General features: G+C 38.6%; 1 protein-coding gene across 3 annotated transcripts in view; it reads right to left on the bottom strand.

Annotated features, from left to right (window-relative positions):
* Positions 1–23,403, bottom strand: part of SIMC1 (SUMO interacting motifs containing 1) — a 31,005-nt gene that overhangs the window by 3,159 nt on the left and 4,443 nt on the right. The window contains exons 2-9 of one of the 3 annotated variants that reach the window (XM_007474103.3): positions 21,681–22,505; positions 16,539–16,768; positions 16,171–16,240; positions 14,184–14,386; positions 8,943–9,086; positions 5,498–5,626; positions 3,798–3,954; positions 1,782–1,866 (exon numbers count right to left, since the gene is read on the bottom strand). In XM_007474103.3, the coding sequence (XP_007474165.1) occupies positions 1,782–1,866; positions 3,798–3,954; positions 5,498–5,626; positions 8,943–9,086; positions 14,184–14,386; positions 16,171–16,240; positions 16,539–16,768; positions 21,681–22,505 (1,843 nt within the window). The remainder of the gene's footprint in view (positions 1–1,781; positions 1,867–3,797; positions 3,955–5,497; positions 5,627–8,942; positions 9,087–14,183; positions 14,387–16,170; positions 16,241–16,538; positions 16,769–21,680; positions 22,506–23,403) is intronic. The other 2 variants (XM_007474104.3, XM_007474105.3) reach the window with 2 other exon arrangements.

The raw sequence follows: 23,403 nt of genomic DNA, 5'->3' as shown, positions 1-23,403 counted from the left end.
TCTTGCTCTTTGCATACCTTGCTTGGGTCAAAGATAAAAGAACACTGGACCTATAATCAGAAGATAAGAGTAGGGGCAGCCGAGTGGTTCTGGATTGCAAGCCAGGCCTAGAGATGGGAGGTCCTCTAGCTTTGTGACCCTGGACAAGTCATAACCCCCATTGCCTAGCCCTTACTGCCCTTGTGCCTTGGAACCAGTACATGGTATTGATTCTAAGAAGATAAGGGTGTAGCTGTATGCCTAAGGGCAAGTATCTCAAACTTTCTTCCCTGTGAAATGGGAGGGTTCAATGATAGCAGCACCGTATTTTCTATAAACAAGCATTTGGGAATCCTTCCATTTGCAATCTATACAAAGGTAACTCCAATAGCCCTGGGACTGGGTAGGATCTTCCACCAACTTTTCAAACCTCTGAGCCAACATTAAGTATGAGTTAGTAACTACTTTTTCAGATGCTGCAAACACAACTGCAACATAGAACCAGGGAGGAAAAGTCAAATCTTTGGCATTGTCCAATGGTTCAACTTCAGAAACTGATATATCAGTGGAAATGGCATTAAAGATACTTTGCTTGCACACTAAAGACCCATGAAACCTCACTTCCTACTTGTAGCTGAAACCTATCCATTTCATTTAATTACAATTCACAAGTTATAGTATAGTTCTTTCCCTGGTGCTTGTCTGAGCTCACTGTTAAGACACCAGTAACTGCTGACACTGGTGTTTGGCGCTAACTCCAGTGTCATTCCTAATATAACTATATCATACCTATTTGTTTCATCCAAGTTAAGAAATTATTTCCCTCTTACCACATATCTGTTGGCTTCAAACTAGTTGGGGAAATAAGACAAACATTTCAAATAGATGAGGGATGAGCTGTCTGAGACAATAACTCAATTTAGCCTATAAAGACTAGGAATTACAAGAAGATGGGCTAATGTGTTAAGAAAAGACATTGAGAGAGCAATGGGACTTGAATGATAGAATTTGACGTTACCAGGTGGGGAAAATGTGGGCAGACTCATTCTTTGGGCAATTGGGGTTAACTGACTTGTCCAGGGTCACACACCTAAGAAGTATCTGGAGCCACATTTGAACCCAGGACCTCCCGGCTATAAGCCTGGCTCAGTCCACTATGCCACCCTACGTGCCCCTGCATTCTTTCAACAAATTAAATATTTGTTATAAATTTGTTAATTTAAGCACTTATTGGTTTGGAGAGAAATGAAGCTTAAGTAGATTCACTAGTGTGACAAAGTTTGTAAGGTACTTATAACAGTCCTGTGATTGTTCTCCTAAGTTATCTTCATTTTACCTAAGGAAACTAAGGCTCAGAGAGGTAAAAGTGACACCCTCAATGTCACACAGCTAATAAATTTTAAAGTCCAAGTCTGTTAAATGCTTTGTTCTACCCAATTCTTAACATGGAAGTCAGCTTTGATGTAGTAGAGGAGTCACATTGGGGAGAAGGGACAAGTTGAAAGTTAGGATCTGCTCAAACTTGTGAGGGTCTTTGAAAGCAAAGGCTAAAGCATCTGAATTTAGGTAAAGAGGAGTCAAAGTTTGGGGGATAACAAAAACATGATTTGAAGGAAAGGTTTTGAAGGCCAAGTCCCAGTTGGTCTTAGTTTCCTTATCTGTAAAATAAGGGGTAAGAAAGAGGGAAGAAAAAGATTAGATGTTCTCTAAGATCTATTAAGTGTCTCAGGTCACATTTAAACTCAGATTTTCCCTTCTGCAGGCCCTAGGCTCTCCTCCAATGTACAAATTGGGCTGCTTACCTGTCAACACATGCTGATAACTAGATAAGAGAAATTGCAGCTGTTCAACCAGTTCATCCCAACTCTGCCAATTGCTTTTATCAGCCTGAAAGAAATAATTAAGAGCCATTAATTACATAAATCCTTTATGATCATTCAGTGCTTCATCTTTCAAAGCGCTTTGAAAGTTACTTAAGATAGGGGAATGGGTTGAGGGTAGATGGGAAACTAGAGAAGAGTTATCATATGTTAGAAGAATTAGGGATAAGTGGATTGAGAGCCAGGCCTGGAGATGGAGCTCCTGGGTTCAAATGTGGCCTCAGATATTCTAGCTGTGTGACCTCGGGCCCCAATTACCTAGTCCTTTGACTCTTTTGCCTTGGAATCAATACTTAAGACATGGAAAGGGTTTTAAGTTTAAAAAAAAAAAAGAATTACCTTTGGCTTGATTGGCTCCATAGTACAGAACTAGGACCAATGGCTGAAAGTTATAGGAAAACAGATTTTGACTCAACAGGAAGGAAAACTTTAACTATTAAGAGTTGCCTAATACTTTGAGACCCTCATCAATAGATAACAATCAGAATGTTGTAGTGTATCAGGCAAAAGTTAAATCTGCTGACCTCAGGCTGCTTTTAGTACTGCTATTTCATGTTATCATAGGCAATAAACTCATCCAGTGTCCAGGTAATAACTGGGCGGAGTCAGAGGGATCCTTTTGATTCAAGAAATGCAACTCTGAGGTACCACCACACACCTACCAGATTGGCCAATATGATAGTAAAAGAAAGTGATAAATGTCAGAGGGGACGTGACAAAATTGGGACACTAATGCATTGCTGGTGGAGTTGTGAACTTATCCGACCATTCTGGAGGGCAATTTGGAACCCATGTCCAAAGGGCTATAAAATAATGAATACCTTTTGATTCTGTATCCCAAAGATAGTGGGGCATTCTAGCCCACTACTAGAAGTGTATCCCAAAGAATTTTTAAAAATAGGAAAGGACCTATTCATACAAAAACATTTATAGCTGTACTTTTTGTGGTGACAAAGAACTGGAAACTAAAGGGATGTCCCTCAACTGGGGAATTGATGAACAAATTGTGGCATATGACAATGATGGAACACCATTATGCTGTAAGAAATGATGAACAGGATGATTTCAGAAAGAGCTGGAAAGACCTACATGAACTGATGCAGAATGAAATAAGCAGAACCAGGAGAACATTATACACAATAACTGCAGTATTGTGGGGTGATCAAATGTGATAGACTGAGCTATCAGCAATGCAATGATCTAGGACAGTGATGGTGAACCTTTTGGGGACCCCATGCCATGCCATTCCTACTCCCCTAGACTACATGCCCATGCCAACCCCCGTTGCCTGCCATGCCCCATCCTCAACTGTTTGCCCCTCCTCCCCATGCATTCAGTGTTCCACCCACCCCTTTGTTTGGGGGCAGGGCTACTGGGGCTGCTTTGGAGGTGGGCAGATTGTCTGCACTCAGCTCTTGAGATGGTGGAGGGAGGGAGGCTAGAATGCCCCATTCCCTCTGTTCAGGGGTGAGATCAGGTTCTTAGCCAGTTAAGCCAAGGGCCTTTGTGTGGCCAATGAGCGGTCTCTGTGTGCTATCTTTAGCATTCATGCCATAGGTTTACCATCATGGATCTAGGACAGTTCTGAGGGATTTATGACAAAGAATGCTATCCACCTTTAGAGAAAGAACTTTTGGAGTAGAAATGCAGATGAAAGCATATGATTTATCACTTGTTTATTTGGGTATATGTTTTGGGGTTTTGTTTTTATAAAATTATTCACTTACAAAAATAAATAATATGGAAATACGATATACATGATGATACATGTATAACCTGCCAGCACCAGGAAAGGTAAGAGAAGAAAGGGAGATAAGTCTGTTCATATAACTTAGGAAAACCTTTATGGAAATCTGTTATTACATGTAATTGGTAAAAAATTTAAAATAAAAAGGCAGAGAGATCACTGATTCTTGAGCAGTGATCAGGCAGAGGTACCTGATTCTTGAGCAATGATGTTGAATGGTTGAGGAAATGAAGGGTCTGGGCGAGAGACAGTGGGAGGGAAGTAGGCTTTTCACAGCTGTGGAGGAACAGAACCTCTAGTACTTTGCAGCGCAAGAGATGGCTCTCCATGGTTGTAAAGAAGACTTCCCTGCACAGAGGGATATAGAGAAAATAGGAAAAAGAGAAAAGAAAAAGGGGTGAGATAAGGGAAGATCAGATCTGAAAAGACTCAATTAGCAAAGATGAAACTAAGTCAAGGACTGCTTGAAAACAGGGTAAACTTTGTTCTCTACCCCCTAAGCTACTAGGCAGCTTCATTCTTGATCTCAAAAGCTCTGGGAGTGCAGGGACTGGGTCATTGTTCATCTTCATTTGCCAAACGCCAAAATATAAGGCTTTCAGCATAGATCACACTTAAATAATGAAACAAAGTGAGACCAATGTCAGCCAATGAAAAAGTCTTGCTTTAGTTTTGACATATCAGAGTGGTGAGATGGGTGACAATGGCCAATAAGAAAGATGACAGCACTGTATCCTCTACCCTGGTTTTACAGCATTTGGAGAACTATGTTGGTTCTGAGGAACCACTTTTAGGAAATAAACTAACAACATGGAATATGTCAAAAAATAGCTAAGCAAGTGGTAAAAGGCCTAGGGAATATGTCTTGTGAGAACCATTGAAGGAACCCGGACTTTTCTTTCTCCTCTAAACTTCCTTATTCTCCCACCATCCTTCAGGCTTGAAACCTTATCCCTCATATCTAATCTGCTGGCAAAATTGGTTGATGTTACCTTAATAATATCTCTCTTCTGACATTGTCACCATCCTGGTGCAGGTCTCATTGTCTCCTGCCTAGGCTACTACAGTAGCCTGCTGGCTATTCTGCCTGTCATAAGTCTATTGCCACTCCAGTCCATCTGTAAAGGTGATCTTCCTGAAGCCCAGGTCTATGTAAATCCCCCTCTCAATGAATTTCAGTGACTTCCTTTCATCTCCAGGATCAAATATAAACTTCTATTTGGCATGCAATGCCCTTCACAATTCTCCCAGCCTCTTTCTCCCTATACCCCAGTGACTCTGGGTCTTTGCCATTTCTCAAACTAGACATTCCATCTTCTGACTCTTAAATTTTCATAAATTGTTCCCTATGCCTGGAATGCTCTCCCTCTTCATCTCTGCCTCCTGGCTTTCTTCAAGTCCTAGCTAAAATACCACTTTCTATAGGAAGTCTTTCTCAAACCCTCTAAATTCTGTGCTTTCCTTCTGTTGAATTTTCATCCTTTCTGTATTCATGTTTGTACATGGTTGTTTGCATGTCTGCACCATTAAACTGTGAGCTTCATGAAGACATTTTGAATGGGAAATGGGTCCCTCCTAATTCTCTCTATTGGAAGAATGGGCCAGAAGTGGCACGGTGGAGTTAAAAGAATGCTGGACCTACAGTTAGAGATCTAACTTTTATGTGACCCTGGACAAATTACTTTCCTTTCTTGAGCCTCTGTTTACACATCTATAAAATGAGAATAATACTTGTTATCCATCATATACGGCTCTTATAAAATTTAAAACATGACAGAAATGTTCATTTTAATACTGTTTGGTACCTTTTTCCTTTCTACAGTAGATTAGGTAAAGGAAATCAACCCAAGAAAAGTGTGGTTCCAGAATTATTTTTTAAAAAAATCCTCACCTCTGGCTCCTTTCAGGAATATTTAGCACGAATCTGAACATCATCTCTGCAATCTTATTTGAGCTGCAGGTTGGGGTCCTGTCAACCTCAACAGCCAGAGACAGCATCTTCTGAAGATGTAAAATTACCCTGGGTTCAAAGGATAGGGCAATTAGGAGATATCAGCCAGGGGTGGGGTGGGGTAGGGCAAAGCCACAGGTTGAAGTTTACTAGTAAGTCTCAAACTCAACTTATCCAATTTATTCATCTTTTTTCCTAAATCTGCTCCTCCAGATTTCACTATTCCTGTCTGTGGCATCACCATTCACCTAGTCTTCCAGGTTTAAAACCTTGAGAAAATAAAAATTCACATTTGTATTTAAAGTTTACAAAATATTTTACTCACCACAATCCTGGAATGTAGATAAAGAATTTTTAAAAACTCTTTCATAGATAAGACAACACCCCATAGCTAGTAAGTGTCAGAGCTAGGAATTAAACAAAGATCTTTCTCTAAGAGCACATCTTTCTATTATACCACAATGACTCTCTCTTTCTCACTGTTGGTATCCAATTAGTCACTAAGTCCTTTTAATTACACATCCATAGCATCTTCCACACTTGTTCCTTCCATTACCACCCTAGTATGGGCCCTCATCACTACTTACCTCAACTACTGCATGAAATTCCTAATAGTCTTCCAACCACTACTTTCTCCTCAAACCAACCCCCAACTTCCTATCCATCCATTAAAAAAATATATACCACAGACTAATTCCTTCATTATCTGGTCATATCTGCTTAAAAATGTTCAATGTCTTCCTGCTTCTTCCCAAGTAAAATTCAAACTCTTTTGTTCCTCCTTCACAGAGAAAGATAGCATGGTATAATAGAAAGAACACTGGACCTAGAGTTCAGACAAACATGGATTAAAATTGTGATTCCAACACTTACTGGCTTTTTGAGTATAAGCAAGAAGCAACCTGAGCCTGAGACTCAGTTTCTTCATCTGTAAAATGAAGAAAACAGTTTTGGGACAAACTATCTCAGTGGGTTGTATTGAGTAAAGTGTTTGTATACCTCAAGTGAGAGAGCCATTATTGTTATTCAAGACCCTCCATAAGTTTTACTATCCTATTTTCTAGCACTCTCATAATAATCCCTTTCCAGTTCTAAATTCTATGAACTCAATATTATATTCAAATTTTCAGGTTTATTGTCTGTCCCTGAAAAAGAAAAACTTAAAAGAACAACACTAACCACCCTGTATCTTTCAGCCTTTTATTTCTGCTCATTACAATCCCCTATTCTTGATATGTCCTTGACCTTAATTCTTTTCTTCTGATGAATTCCTCTGAATCCCTCTAAAACCCCATTCAAATGCCATTTTTTTCCTAGAGGCTTTCTCTCATGTCCTTTTGCTTATTTCCTTTTGCAACTAATATACCTATCATATATACTCTAGCTTTGTTTGAATGTTTCATTTTCTTTATTTTTTTTTTAAACCCTCACCTTCCATCTTGGAGTCAATACTGTGTATTGGCTCCAAGGCAGAAGAGTGGTCACATCTAGGCAGTGGGGGTTAAGTGACTTGCCCAGGGTCACACAGCTGGGAAGTGTCTGAGGCCAGATTTGAACCCAGAACCTCCCATCTCTAGGTCTGGCTCTCAATCCACTGAGCCACCCAGCTGCCCCCTTAATGTTTCATTTTCAACTACACCAAGTTTCATGATGACAGGGATCATGTCTTAGCTAATTTTTGTAATTTTCCTAGCATGTCTTTTGCATATTAGAAGAACCTTAATAAATGTGTTGAATGACTAACCATGCCAGGACTAACAGCAAATAAGTACTTCTAGGAATCAAGTTATCTGCCTATTTTGTGGGATATGAAGGCAAACATCATTCCAGAACAACTATACTAATGAGAAAGAAGGGGTGAAAATGGCTATTGATTCTGTCATCTGAACTGAGGAAATACATTTTGTTCAGTAGGGAAACAGGAGGGAGATGGTAGAAGGGGGAAATGGAGGGCAGATTAAAGGAGGCTAAACAAGGTACAATATATAAATGTGATAGAATGGATTGTAAGAAATGATGGTGATGGTTTCAGATAAACCTGGAAATCTTGTATGAACTGATACAGAGTAAACAGAACCAGGAGAACAATTTATACAATGGCAATGGGGTAAACACAAACAACTTTAAAAGAATTAGGAACTCGACTTAAGGAGCAATGATTCTAGAGGAATAATTATCAAATATAGTACATACCTCCTGAGAGCTAAAAGACTGAGTGAAAAATAAAACTCTGTGTGTGTGTGTATGAGAGAGACAGAGACAGACAGACAGACAGACAGACAGACAGAGAAAGGCAGGCAGGCAGAGACAGAGACAGAGAGATTCATTCTTTTTGGAGAAAAAATGTTAGAATGCTAATTATAGGGAAGTATATAACTCCAAGTACATGTGGTGGTAGAGTGCAAATAACACTAGACTTGAAGTTGGGAGACCTAAGTTTTGATCCTAGTTCTTGCATTTCCTGGCTGTGTGACCCTGGGCAAGTCACTGCAACTATTTTGGCTTGTTTCTTCATTTGTACAATGAAGATAATACTGACACTGACTACCTGATAAGATTACTATGAGGCAAGGACTTAGTAAACTTTAAAGAGTAATGGGAATATAGATTAATACTACTGTTGTTCAAGAGCTGGTAGTTGTAGCACCAGGCACTTCAAGGATGAATGGTTATTAATCATAGAATGTAAAATGGAGATTTGAACCCTAGGCTTCAATCCCCAGAAGTCCTTGGTACTTCCCAGAATTCCCTATAATCTCACCTGAGTCCCCACCTGGGCAAGATCACAATTAGTATTTAAACTGGCGTAACACCTACCTGGACTTCTTCCTCTTCTATGCTCTACTTGGCCATTGCAAGATGTAGTAAATAAGCTGTGAATGGGCTAATCATGGTTTATTATTTTGTATCCTTGATTTCTAATAATCTTTAATAAACCTCATAAAATATAATACTTCTATTACTAGAGACTAATTTAATTTTTACAAGAACTAATTTTTTTAAAAGTCTCTTTGGGAAGCTTAAGATGTGGTATTATATGTATAGCCACAACCCCACTTAGATCATAGAATTTAGAGAGGGGGGAAAATGTTAACATTACCTTGTCTAAGCTCTTATGTTTTATAGAGTAGACAGAGGCTTAGAGAGGTAAAGTAACTTGCCCAAAGTCACAAAGCTATTAAGTAGCACATGTGGAATTTGAATTCAGGTTTTCTGACTCCATCTTTAATAGTCTTTCCACTATACCAACCACTGGGATGACTTGAATAATTTAAAGGATTTGTTTAAAAAAAATCTTTTATCAGTCTCCTTGTGTGGGAGAAAGCAGATAGTTTCAGCAATACCTCCCCACTAGCCCAGGAAAGAGTGCCTTTCTTCTCCTTACAATTGAATGTTGCTCTTTCCAGGGAAAGGTGGGTGTAGGTGGTTGCCACTCTTGACCTGGGGGCTTCCTGAAAAGATCTGTTGATAGTTTTCCTTCTGGAACCCACCCTTAGTCACAGCACCAACTAGCCACTGGATGATGTCCCTGAAATGGAAGAAAAGTAGTTATTTTAGCAAATGATATGACTGGAGGAGGGTTTCAGAATACACATTAAAAGAACTGCTTGTGGGGACTCTGGACTGGAAGTCAGAAGGCCCAATCCTGAGTTCTCCCTTTTTTACTTAATTGCCCTATGACCTTAGGTAAATTATTTTATGCCGAAGATGATATAAGAATCACAGAGAATTTTTGAACTGGAAAAAAAATAGTAAAGACCATCTGCCTTTAACTAGTTCTTCACCAAGAATCCCTTTTAAAACATCCCCAAAGTGTAGTCATCGATTTTCTGCCTCAAGGCCTTTTATGAGGTAATCTGAGACTTCCAAAGGCAATCTATTCTATTGCTGAACTGCTTCTGAACTTCTCATTCTTAGGAAAAAGGGAATGGGGGAGAATTGAGGACCAATTTGCTACACAATTTTGCCAAAGACCATTCCAGATGTGACTCAACGAAACTAATATTATACATAATAAGCATCTGGAGAGGCAGTATGGTATAAAAACAGTGGTGCCAAATAGAAACTGGCCCCCAAACCACATGTTGACATAGGAAACCATAAGTTAAAATTCTCCATGCTAAGAATTGTATTTATTTTGTTAAATATTTTCCAATTACATTTTTAAAAATTCCTTTCATAAGTTGCCAGATTTTCAATTCATATTTCCAATTACATTTAAATTTGATTTGGGCACACTTTGGGATTTTGTTAGTGGGCTGTGAGTTTGACATTTCTGATGAAAGGAGCTGGAAAACCTGGGTTCTAAACCTGAGTCTGACACATAGTGGTTGGCAAGTCATTTAATGTTAGTCTCAGTTTCTCAGGCAGCTCTTCAAGGTTGTAAATTGAAAAATGGTTGCCAATTTGCATTGCTAGAGGGAGTTTCCTCAGTGAGAGTTCCCTATGCCAATGAAATTGCAGGTTAAAACAAAAAAAGGGCAGTCACTATGTGCTGGTAGAGACTCAAAGAGAAGTAAGGCATGTTTTCACAAGTCCTCAAGATATTATACTCTATTAGGAACATAACACATCAGTGAATGAGTGCATTTATTAAATGCCTCATTTATCAGGCACTTGAAGGTCTTTACATGAGGAAATACCTGGACAGTCCAGAAGCAACCCATTCCACTTTGAAAAGTACTGAAGGGGAAGAGGGCAACAAAGAAGGCTGAAACGCAGTTTTGAATAGATATAGATTACAACTTTAGCATATAAATAAGAATTTATGCTAAGTATATAAGAATTATATGTGATATAATAGAAAGAAAAATCACTGTGCTCAAGAATAAGGAAACTTTTGTTTGAATCACAGCTCTGCAAACTAGCCTCGGGTAACTCAGTTTTTTAAGCCCACTTCTTTATCTAGAAAATACCTCCCTCACTTTACACTTTAATGAAGAAAACATGCTGTAAACTGTAAAGTACAATATAAATAGGAACTATTGTTATTGGTACTATTATTGCAAGAAAAACTGATCAGATTGTCAGTCTTAGGAAGTAGTAGCATGATATGATAGTAAAGATCACTAGACTTGTAGTCAGGAGAAAACAGTTCAAATCATGCCTCTGATCCTTACAAGTTATGTGATTCTGAGTCAGTTTCCTTCTCTATAAAATGGGGATGATACCACCTGGAAATACAAACTTAACTCGTATGCTGGTGACAGTTAACTGAGATGATGCACATAAAGTGTTTGCAAACCTTAAAGTGTATAAATGTCAGCTATTATTACTTTTACAAAATTAGTCCCTAGGTAATATGATTTGGTAGAGAAATGGCATGGTATAGAAGTCATCATCAAAGATATAAAGATATAAAAAAATTAAGTATTGAGGTGAAATGGGAAAAATAAAGAAATGAAATTGAGTGACATGTTCAAGGTTACAAACTCAGTAGGTGATAAAATCAAGATAAAGCTCGGGTCCTCTTTCCATTCCAAGATACTGTTTTCATTATATTAGAATTAGACTTGGGAGTTCTATTAAAAGACCTCCAAGGCCCCTTCCAACTCTGAAATTTCATATTATATAGACTTTAGTTAAATATAAGGAAGGATTTTCTAACACCTGCCAAACAATCTAATAGAATAGCCTCATGAGGTAGGGAGTAGGAATCACTGACGTATTAAAGTGGAGCCCAGATAATCATTTATCAAGGATATTTTTGAGGAAATGCACAAGCCATAAAGATATTCTAAGGCTCATTGAGGCAAAAGCAGCCAGAAAAGACACCTTTTCGAATCTGCCTCAGACCCTGGCAAGGATCGGTCTTGACCTTGCAGGTCTACAAATCAATATCTAAAAACATCTGGCTTTCTTAATTGGCTCAGAATACCCTGACTAGCTAATCACAGACCTTGGGCTCTATCCCACGGACAAAATGGCCTTCTACATATCAGCTATATCCTGGTACCTTGTACTTCTAAAGAAATTCTTATGTCAGTGATAACAGACCAAAAGAAGCTTTGAAGATTGCTAATGATGAATTATATGCACTCCTTTATGCAGTTGTGTACTCTAGTTGGCACTGAAGAATGTATGTTTCTTACATGTTACCCTCTTTTTGATATATAATTTTCCTTTGATCATAAGTGTGTAGAAACTGTATAAATATTGTGCCTATATGTGCCCAATAAATTGGAATCTGTGATCCACTCACAAGTCCCCTAGGTTCCCATAATCCTTGACTCAATTGCACCTGAATAGACTCAGCATGTCTCTCTGTGTTCTTGCTCTGTTTCTGTCTCTCTCTGCTCTGTCCCTTTAAGTTCACAGCCTGCCACCCTCTTACTCCAAGTTCTAGCTTGCAGGGATGAACTGAAACCCGACTCCCAGCCAACCTATGCAGCAGCGACTAGACAGAGGTGGAGCTCTCCCCAAACTCTCATTTTACTCTTTTTGAGAACCCACAAATGGGCATTTTGCAGGCCCATAACAACTGAATTATTAGCTTGGACTAGATTACTTAAAAAACAAAAACAAAACAAAACCTCTTCTCTGTCCCATTAACAATCTAAGACAGAAAGTTAGAGCAGCTAGGTGACAGTGATGCAAATCGAGCCTGAAGATGGGAGGTCCTGGGTTCAAACTGGCCTTAGACACTTCCTAAGCTGTGTGACCCTGGGCAAGTCACTTAACCCCCATTGCCTAGCCCTTACCACTCTTCTGCCTTGGAACCAATACTTAGTATCAATTTTTTTTAAACCCTTACCTTCTGTCTTGGAATCAATATTGGCTCCAAGGCAGAAGAATGGTGAGGGCTAGGCAATGGGGGTTAAGTGACTTGTCCAGGGTCACACAGCTTAGGAAGTGTTTAAGGCCAGTTTGAACTTAGGACCTCCCACCTCTGGACCTGACTCTCAATCCACTGAGTCATCCAGCTGCCCCTGGTATCAATTTTAAGACAGAAAATAAGGGTAAAAAAAGAAAAAAAAAGCAGGCAAGGGATAGCCAAACAGGGTTAAGAGACTTGTGCAGAGTCATATGGCAGACAACTTTTAAGGCTCCTTCCAAATTCTGAGATTTCCAGATTACTTTTCCTTTATTTGTTGATGTTGTAGTCATTTTCAACTCCTTGTGACCCCATTTGGGTTTTCTGGGCAGAGTTATTGGAGTAGTTTGCCTACTTCCTTCTTCAGCTCATTATCTGAGACAAACAGGGTTTTTAAGTGACCTACCCAGGGTCACATGGCTAGTAAGTGCCTGAGGGCCAGATTTGAACTCTAAAAGATGAGTCTCTTCCTAACTCCTAACTCCAGGCCTGGCACCCCATCCTCTGCACCATCTAGTTGTCCCTTCCCCATCAGTACTAATTACCAAAAGAAGTTCTGAAGTGTGTACAGGACTATATTTTATTTTCTTGTGTTTATCTTTAAAAAATTTCCACATAAGTTTTCCAAAGTTATATGATTCATGTTGTCTCCTTTCCCCCTCCTGGAATTGACAAGCAATTCAATCTGGACTATACATGTATTATCCAGCAAAACATATCATGACTATATTTTAAAGTATCCTGTCAGCTACGGGGTAAAATTATATTCTGAAATGTGCTAATATCCAGGTCTATGGTCTTGTTGGAACACCATTCTTTCAGTTCAGGCAAGGACTCAACAAAAATGTTGATAAACTGAGGGTAAATACATGTCAAAATCTATTAATGTCATGGATGTCACAAACCTCTGGCATGGACTGGACTATGAGATGATTATTTTCCTTTAGTCCAAATCTCAGTTGACTTGGCACTCTTAACCCTGGTAGTCAAAGCCCTTCACATACCTCATTACCTTTCATTTCACTGTTCTATAAATTATTATACTCTAGGCAAAAATAGACTAACTACTCTCCCCCCTCTAACATACCTGTGCTTTTCTCACCTATCTGCCTTTACTCATGCCATTCCTTGCACTTGGAAATGCCAAGACTTGGCAAATAAAAATTGTATGTCTTTTGAAAGTAAGCACTGTGCTAAGTACTATGGGCAAAGACAGAGAAAATAAGTCAAGGCTACCATCCACATATAAGTTTATCTAGCAGGGGCAAATATAAAACAAATGAATACAGAATATCTGACGTGTTTATCAGGTTACATTTCCATCTATAACACCAAAAGAATGTATTTACATAGACACAAATGGACAGTTTCTTTTGTCTTGCTGCTAATAAAGAGTAGGGTTAAAGTTAAGTGAAAATGTTGATATGATCCCTTATCTGAAGGCACTAGAAGGTCTAGGACTCAGTTTTATACAAAGATTGCCTGTTATACTCAAGTTTCCTCTGGTTCATCCAGTAAGCAGTGGGTATCTACCCTGTCATTGACCCACTTTTTAGTACTAATGAATGAGACTTAAATCCTAGAAGAGACCTAGTTTTTCTTAGGTTACTAATATCTACAAAGGAGAAAGAAGCAGATCTGACTGTACAATTTGACATCTATAGATTCTGAACATCTCTAAAATGAAGTAATTCCCTCTGTGAACGATTCAGAAGCCTCCACGAATTAAGTTCCCTCTCTGTGGCTGTTCTTCTATATCCCATCTCCTATCCTCCTAATGGCTACTCCTGAATCACAAAGGAGGCTAATTACCTGATGTTCTGGGGCTGCTTATCACAGGAGAGCATAGTACATGCAATGGATTGTTGTAGGTGATGCTGTTGATGCCTCAGGACCTGCTGAAAATCATCTTCCAAGGTCTGCACTACATAGCGCAAAAAGAATATTCGGCCAGGCATCTCTTCCTCCTGTAGGGAAAGCTTGTGGTGAACTTGTAGGATGAGAGCTATTCCTTGCTTATAAGATGAAAAAAAAAACAAATCATAAGCCAGGGCTTCAAGATGTCTGAGGTCAGGTAAGGTGCTTATAAAGCAGACAAAGAAGATATCATCAGCTAAATCTCACCCAGGTGGGAGAGCCAGGTCTTTAGCTGAGCAGGTTTATTTGGGCATCAATGTAGGGAACTTTCAGGGAGGGTCTTCCTCCACCATGCAGACTGACTATCACTTCTGCTGCTTACAGCCTGGGGGCACTGAGAAGTGATCTGGCTGGGTCACAGAGCCCTGGTGTGGCAAAAGTAGGAATATAGTTTCTCTTGGTTGAGGACAATTATCAACCAGGGCCTTTTTTTTTTAATAGAAAAAGGAAAAAAAGCTGAACTTATTTTCCTGTCTATTAAAAAAAAAGCTTCTAATTTTAATTGGTGTTAAATACTCCCTCCATCCCTAGAAATCATAGCATCTCCACATTTTAGCTGACAGTTTCTTAAATTGCTGATCACTTGGTACTTTTTTTTCACTTAGCTAAGGTGGTCCTCACTTAAACTACTCTTTCTCTGAGCCTGTACCTTTGTGACTTGACAAATGGGCCAGAATTTTTCTATTGACATAGCTTTGGAAAGACTGGAGTTCAAAGGTCCTTTCATAAGATGTCATCAAAGGAGAACTTTATTAGAAAGACCAGTGGGACTGCTGCTAAAGATCTCCTATTTTTAAAAAAATGTTTTTTATTTTTTTTAAACCTTTACCTTCTGTCTTAGAATCAATACTAATGTATTGGTTCCAAGGCAGAGGGGTGGTGAGGGCTAGGCAAGGGGGGTTAAGTGACTTGTCTAGGGTCACATAGCTGGGAAGTGTCTGAGTTTAGATTTGAACCCAGGACCTCCTGTCTTTAGGCCTGGCTCTCAATCCACTGAGCTACCCACATGCCCTGACTCCCAATTTACAGTAAGACAGTTCTAAGAAATTCATTCCTTGTTCACAAAAAAGAAGTTGTTAAATATTTCTGCCTCCCAGTTAAGTATTTCACCCCTCCCAGTTCTTGATAGCTAAACTCTCTCTACTCTGTATTCTGGTGCTATTGTTAAGTTTGGGGCTCTATGCCAGGACTTGTGTGGGAAAGGTAAACAATGGTGTGGAATGTGCAGATTTACAAGAATGCAACTGTGTAAATGGCAAGGCTGTTCTAGTGGGCCACCCTGATTTCAAACTTGGATGGTATATTATCCTCCTTATTCTGGTAGATTAAAGGGGCCTCTTGATAAGGAGTTGGAAACTCATTTTCAGGCCCAGTATCTACAAAGGACAAGAACCAAGCCTACAGGCCATAAGAAATAACTTAAAAGATCTCTTTCAACTCTGAAATTCTGTGATTCATTTCAGAGTTCTGTAGTTGGTTACTGTCCTTCATAATAGAAGAGGATAAAAATGGCAACACTGGTGATGTCTTATGACAGGAGCATTAATTGGATTTAAGTGAGGTAGAGTTGCAAAAAATCATTGGCCTCAATTTCTCTTCCAGAGTAATTGAAGCCCAGTAGCAGGACAAAAATCTAACAAAGAAATTTAGGGACCAGGGAATAGTTTAACCAGAGAAAAATAGAAAATCAAAAGGGAACTTAGAAGTCAAGTTAGTCCCATACCCTCATTTTATAGAAGAGGAAAACTAAAGCCTAGTGACATTAAATAACATGCCTATGGGCACAATAGATAATAAGTGGCCAAGGTAGGACTCCAAGGGTCTCTGACTCTACATCAAATGCTCTATGTATTGAGATATTTCCACATAAGTTGTCATGTACCTGTTTTTCCATGACATATGTGAGCAGCTTCCAGTCCCACTCCACAGAGGCAATATTGGCTGGATGTAGCCTAAAAATCATAATTAATGTTCATTAGATTTTTGGAAAACTTTCTTAACAGAAGAAACCTAAAAGATTTTGTGAGGAAAGAATCAGCTCTTCTACTTAATCTCAGGGCTCTCCCATTAATCTCCAATAACACTTTCTTTTTTGTTTCCCCAACTCTTATCCTCCTCCCTGGATCTAAAACTACATCTCTATTTATGCTAACTATTTGGATGGGTATATCAACAAATTCTATGCAAAGACAAGTGAACCAAAATTTAGACCCCTGGAAGAGATGCAAAGTAATCTGCAAAAATTCCTACTGTTGAATTTTCATTAGAAGCATGTAGGCCTCTTTCATGACAGTCATACTTCTGGAACCTAGTAGGATATTCTTGATGACATGTGACACAATCTCCTTGGGAGGATAATGTTGGGGGGACACAAAGTCCATGAGGAATTGCAAAGTCTCTTGTGGGACGTTCTCTTCAATGGTGCTAAACACCATTCGCAGTCTTCGTTGGGGAATAGGTTCTCTCTTTTGTTCTTTTTTCTGTAGAGACAATGGAAAATGACAGTGTGGGTAGTTTCCAAGGCAGACAAAAACAAGAGAGTCAGGACATTCTGAAGAAAGAACAACTTAGAAGTGTCTTCTTCCAATCCCAAGCTGTACTACAACCAATAGGAATACTGTAACTTTAACGATGAGTAGATTAATATTTAGATGAATGTTCAGTAGGTTCTAGCCACCTGAGAGCTCCTACTAAGCATCTACAGAAGAAAAGGAAAGAATCACTTATTAAGCATCTATTATGTGCCAGGCACTGTGCTAGGTACTTTAAAAATTAGGAGATGATTAACTGGGAAATGGATTAATCACTTGTGGCACATGAATGGAGTGGAATATTACTGTGTTATAAGAAATAGCAAATGTGATGAATATAGAGAAGAAGGGGAAGATCTAGATGAACTGATGAAGAGTAAAGCAAGCAAAGACAAGAAAATAATATACATAACAACTATAACAATGTAAATAGATATAACAACATACACAAAACACAAAAATGAATGTTTGGGAACAAGCATGACTCAAAAGAAGAGATATAAGATGATAATCCCACCCCTTTCCAAAGGTGAGAGTTATATAAGTGTGGGTACAACGTATATATATTTTATGACTTTTTTGGTATAAAAATCAGTTGTGCTGATTTCCCCCCTTTTTCTTTGGCTTTAGAAATAGTTATATGGGAGCAGCCAGTTGGCTCAGTAGATAGCCAAGCCTAGAAACAGGAGGTCCTAGATTCAAATTTGACCTTAAATACTTTCTAGCTGTGTGACCCTGAAAAAAATCACTGAACCCCCAATCCTTATTGCTCTTCTGCTTTGGAACCAATACTTGACAGAAGTAAATGGTTTTAAAAATAAATTTATTGTTATATGGAAAGGATACTAGGTAAATTATAATGATATTAAAATGACATAAAAAGTTATTTAAAAAACACACAGAAGAAAACAGAATGGATTAGAGGCAAGCAGGGAAGAGTTCTGTTAAACTATACACTAAAAAGCTGTTCAACAGGAATTCAAAATTTCATATTATAATCTTCTATTTCTGTTCTTTGATAAAAAAATATTTTGATTAAAATGTTCATATTTGATTCTTGTTACATTCATAATAAAACAATTAAAAAACAAAATAAGAGAAAAAGCTGAGAAGGTGAGTACCTTACCTAGAGTCACACAGCTACTAAGTAGCAGAACTAGAAATTAAACCCAGGTCTCCTTCCTCAAGTTTAATGTTCTTTTCAATACACTAAGCTGAGATCAATCAGTCAACAAGCATTTATTAAGCATTTATGTTCCAGGCACTGTGAACAAAAAATGAAATAGTATCTGTTGTCAAAGAGTTCTATTTCATCCATATAAAGTACTGGACTATATTGTCAAGCAAGATACCCAATTGCAAGTCTTGCTCTGCTTCTGATTTCTGGTATAGCCATGTAGCCATGGTGGTGTCACCAAATCTCTCTGTACCCATATCCTATCCATAAATGGAAATGAGTCCTGTACTAATGCTAAAAGTGATTTAAACTGGAAAGAAGCAGGTAGGTGGCATGGTGGATAGACGAACAGGCCTGGAGTTGGGAGGACCTGGGGTCAAATCTGGCCTTGGACTATCTGTGTAACCTTGGGCAAGTCATTTAATCTCAACTGCCTAGAAATGATTGTTCTTTTGCCTTAGAACTGATACTTAGTATTGATTCTAATAAAGAAGAAAAAAATGGAGTCAACTAGGAATTATTCAGTGCCTAAGGGAAAAATTAAACGAGGGCCAGAAAAGATTAATAATAGCAAATATTTATGACTACAAATAATATAATTTAGAATCCTTTCTCCCCATAGTATCATATAAACAATATAAATTACTATCCCAATTTTATAGAAGAGAGAACAGGCTCATAAAGATACCATAGGTACTGGCCCAAGAAAACATAGATATTGAATCACAAAGTCATGACCTTAGGAATTCAAGTGTTTTGGCTCTAAAGGCAATGTTCTTTCCCCTGTTCTGAGTTGTGTTTCTTAAGTTCATATTCTTTGACTGAACTGAGCTCTTCTATGAAAGGAGACAAGAGTAAATGGAAGGTAACATGTTAGGCTTGTTGAAAAACAAAATCAAGGCAAAGCCCATTCATTATTCTAAGACTGATTCGGGCAACTGGACCAAAGGTTAAAAGACTACTGGAAGAATAAGTACCACTAGACACTAGAGAACCTGTGAGTCTTCCTCCTCTATAGTGGATTTTTTTTGGATCATGTAGAGTATTTTTATTTTAAAATCAATTATAGTAAGTTACATTTAGTAAAAAGCAGTAGGGTTTCTGGTCATAGCTGAGGAGGTAGAAGTATAAAGCCAAGGATACCTCTCAAGAAAATGGGCATGGTGGGCCTATCTTTAAAAAGGTAGAAAGGTAATTTCTATGAGGATAAAGACTATTTTTCATTTTGTATCTAGATTGTTTAGAATAGACAGTGTGCCTGGCACATAACTAGGTGCTTACAAATGTTTGCAAGATTTTAAGATCTTGAAGATTTTTTGAAAGCCACTCTGGGGTAGCCATATTTTTGATTCCTAGTATTATCAGGCCTAAATTGCTAGAAGCTTTAAAGTAAGACTTATTTATGGCACTTCACTTCCCTCTCTTCCTTGCATTTTACCTTCTGCTTCCCCATTCCAACACTCATTGTCCCATTGGCCAATACTCAACAGGAGCTGGGTGTCCATAACTAGATGCTCACTGTTCCATCCCTAACTTTGGCTACAGGTATCCAAGAACTCCATTGCACTATGACTTTTAGACCTATTATTCTCTTGATCAGAGATCATCTGCCTTGACATTATTTGCCAAGGTCCTTAAGGCCTTGCCATTTCTCCTGCTACTTTCTCTGTAAGACCCTAAGTACCACCTGCCTTTTCAATTTGCCATGCATGAATTCTGCCTTCTGTGTGGCTAACCAACATCACAGGGTGAGTTGCTTGAGAGCAGGGATTGTCTCATTTTTCTATTTGTAGCCCCTGTGTTTAATGCTTTTACTGGTATATTCCGTTGCAGAAATGGAGGTTTATAGGTGTTGAATATTGTTTATACTGTCAGACTTGGCTAATATATGTCAGTTGGTTTGAACTGTCTTTTTTTAAATAAAACTCTTACAAGAAATGGTTGGTTCAATGAGTGGAATAAGGGGGAGGAATCTATGTAGGAAATAAAAGTTATGGAACAGTAATGGTGAACCTTTTAAAGATGGAGTGCCAGGCCCTGCCACCACCCTAGACCAAGTGTTGTGCCAGCCTCCTCACCAGAGACTGAGTGCCATGACCCACCTCATCCCACACCACACCCCCACACCCCCTGCCAAAACTGTGTCCCAGACAGGGGAGGGAGGAAGCGTTCCCATAGGACTGCTAGCTGGAGGGGTGGATGATGTAAAAAAATGTTGTCAAGCTTGATGGAGAGGGGAAGGGAGAAGCTCCACCTGGGTCCCTCTGCCTTTCTAAGTAATGAACTGGATAGAGGGGGGAGGGTGGCCTATGTACCCACAGAGAGCTCTCTGTGTGCCATCTTTGGTACTCATGCCATATGTTTGCCATCACTGGTATAAAGTATCAACAATTTTTAAAAAGTTACAAAAAAAAGAAAAACACAAGTAATGTCTACATCAAAACCCCTGAAAATGGACTATTTCTTCCTACCAATTTCCCAGATAGCTTCCCCCCACACCTGTAAATCTACAATGCACACATAACTCTAGCCTCTCAGGATTCAAGGTTTCTCCAAGCTCCCAATGCCAGTCGTATTACAAGATGGAAAGCTACAGGTGACTGAAACAAAATTGAGTTAGGACATGTAAAAGGAAAAGATAAATGATGGTGTGGAATTTGAGGTTAGCTGGGATAATGGTAAAATAGATATCTGAGAATCATTATGAATTCCTTATTCTTGCTCAGTTGCACTGATCTGGGCCATTTTAATTGATGAAGAGGTCTTAGAGACCATGATGCTTAAACCTTGTTAGCTTTTCTTTGTCACTATGATCAGAGTTAACATATAAAGGTAAAAAAAAATAAGCATTTGTTGAAGTGAATTTTCAGACCATTTGAGTAAGTCACTTTCTATCATTTTTCTGAATGCTGATATCAGTTGGTAGAGGGAATGGAAACAACCTCACATCAATACACCACAAGTTTCTACCCACAATTATTAAGTATTTATTCTGTGAAGGCATTAATACTAGGGGAAAGGTGACAAAGAAAGGTTAGGCATGATAGGGCCCCACCCTTCATACAGGGTATAGTCTAGAAGAGAGCAGGAAACACATACATATAACTATTATACACAATGATAGATAGGAAGTACCTTAGAGGTGCACCAAGTACTAAGTATTTGGGACCAAAATGACAAGGAGGAAAAGGTTATTACTAATTGGTCTGCCTTGACCAGCAGAGTCAAGGAACTAATGTGGCAACTTGCCTTTAAAGTTTATCAATCACTTTCTTAGTAGTAACCTTTTAAGAGAAGTAGCATAAAAAGTATTATCTCTATTTTATAGAGATGGAAACTTATTGTAGGTGACTTGCTTTCAGCCACTATAATATCCTTCTGAAAATTCAGATCTTGCTTTAAGAGAGGTCAAAACATCAGTAGTTTTGTGCAACTAAAAGGCATAATGAAGGTTTAGGTGGAAATAGGTGCATCGAAGGACAGAGGCCCATATAGAACAGAAAATATCATTTTTCCCACCACCTTGCTAATACTTCAGTTATGTAAGGGGTAAATAAATCTAAAATTCATAGTTATACTACCCCAAAGTTAGGCTACAGCCACTATACCCAATTCCTCTTCATTTGGAATTGATAAGTCTCACATAGTGGTTATATTGGTAGAAAAGGACATTTGCCCTGTTACCTCTTTGATGTCTTTGTCCTGTATCAATGCCTGAAAGAAGAGGTGATGCACTGGAGGTCTAAGGAAAAATCTTAATCTGGGCAGACATGGTTTACTGGGTAAGTCCACCAGTGGTGGGTTTCTTGCTACAAGCTCTGGGGTTGCAGCCACTGGCATGGGCTTCTCTGCCATGTCTTGGGTCTCTAGGACAGGAACCCTGGTAACTTGCTCTGAGGAGGAAGACTGTGAAAGGAGAGAAGAGTCTTTTGGGAGTAGACTAGCTCTATCAATAGAGTTATTTTTATTCTGCCAGTCTCTAGAACATGAGTCAGATGAACTTTCCAGGATGAAGGGTACTGATACATTTTGGGTATTGCTATCACTGCTATTGCTGTTTGGAGAGAGTGAGAAAACATCTGAGGAGATCTGTAAACTTGCCAAAGAGCCCAGATCACTGTTGAAGGTAGTTGTACTACAGTTCTTCTCTGAGCTACACAAAGAATCCTCACCACTGGATACTGGAGAGAGGCCATCTTCAAATTCAGTGCTGTCAACTGGGCCCTGAGAAATTAGGCTGTTACACACTTCCTCCTCCAGGAATTGATATCCTTCTTCAATCTGTTGCGCCACCTCACATTTTATGGGATGGTTGTCATTTGCCACAGAAAGGGAATGATGCTTCTTTTGGGAACAAGAGAAGAGATCCAGATGTAGATTCATACTGTTCACAAAAGCTGAGTTAAAGAGAGTCTTCTCTTCCTCCATCCCTGTCAGGTCTATCACACTGTGTTCATTGGGGGAGGTCTTCTCTACTGGGTCAGTGTCTTTGGTTAAATCTATGAAATCCTGTTGAGGGAAGAAGAGAAATGAAATATTAGCTAAACTAATAATTCTAAACCTTACCTTGTGAAGAACATTAGTTCTTAGTCACCATGTTGACTACTACTATTGTGTTCCTTTTATAACAGTGCCTTGCACAGAATTATAGGTCTTTTAAAAATGTTTGTTGAATTAACCTTACCATCATCCCTCTAGTAATTAAATGATAAATTTGGGGATGAAATTCTACCAGTTGTATAAAATATTAAAACACAGCAGACCCTCCTGGAAGAGATCTATAACTATTTAAGTTTTAACCTAATGAACTACATAGGAAAAAAACAAGTAGATGAAGAATATTAATTGCCTAGATAAATTAAAAAAGCCAAAATGGACATTGAGTTGGGACTAGAATTAAACATGAGAGATAATAGGATAGATTGCCCTTGAGGAATTATAGTGTCATTTTAATAACTAAATTTCTACAAAATCTTATCTTTTTTGAACCCTTACCTTCTGTTTTAGAATCAATTCTGAGGTGGAAGAGCAGTAAGGGCTATCAGCAACTGGGATTAAGCTATTACCCAGGCTCATACAGCTAGGAAATATCTGAGGCCAGAGTTGAACTCAGGTCCTTCTGACTCCAGGCCCGGAGCTCTATTCACTGTGCTACCCAGATGCCCCATCCCTATTTATTATTAATACCAATATACTACTAATAACCAATATACTTAAATGGTTTCAAGAAATAGAAGATAATACAGTCTTCAAAGAACTGAAAACATGTATTACATAGATATAGGAAGGGATATGGTGGCAGACTGTAATATATGACCAATAAGGAACTTCAAAGAACAAGCGTGAAGGATATTTTAAAAAATATATTTTATTTTCCACATTTACATATTATAATATTTAAAAACAT

The sequence above is a fragment of the Monodelphis domestica genome, chromosome 1 (genome assembly GCF_027887165.1).
Source record: "Monodelphis domestica isolate mMonDom1 chromosome 1, mMonDom1.pri, whole genome shotgun sequence".
Lineage (NCBI taxonomy): Eukaryota > Metazoa > Chordata > Mammalia > Didelphimorphia > Didelphidae > Monodelphis > Monodelphis domestica.
Note: the sequence above shows the minus strand (reverse complement) of the source record. Positions and strands in the feature narration are given on the sequence as shown.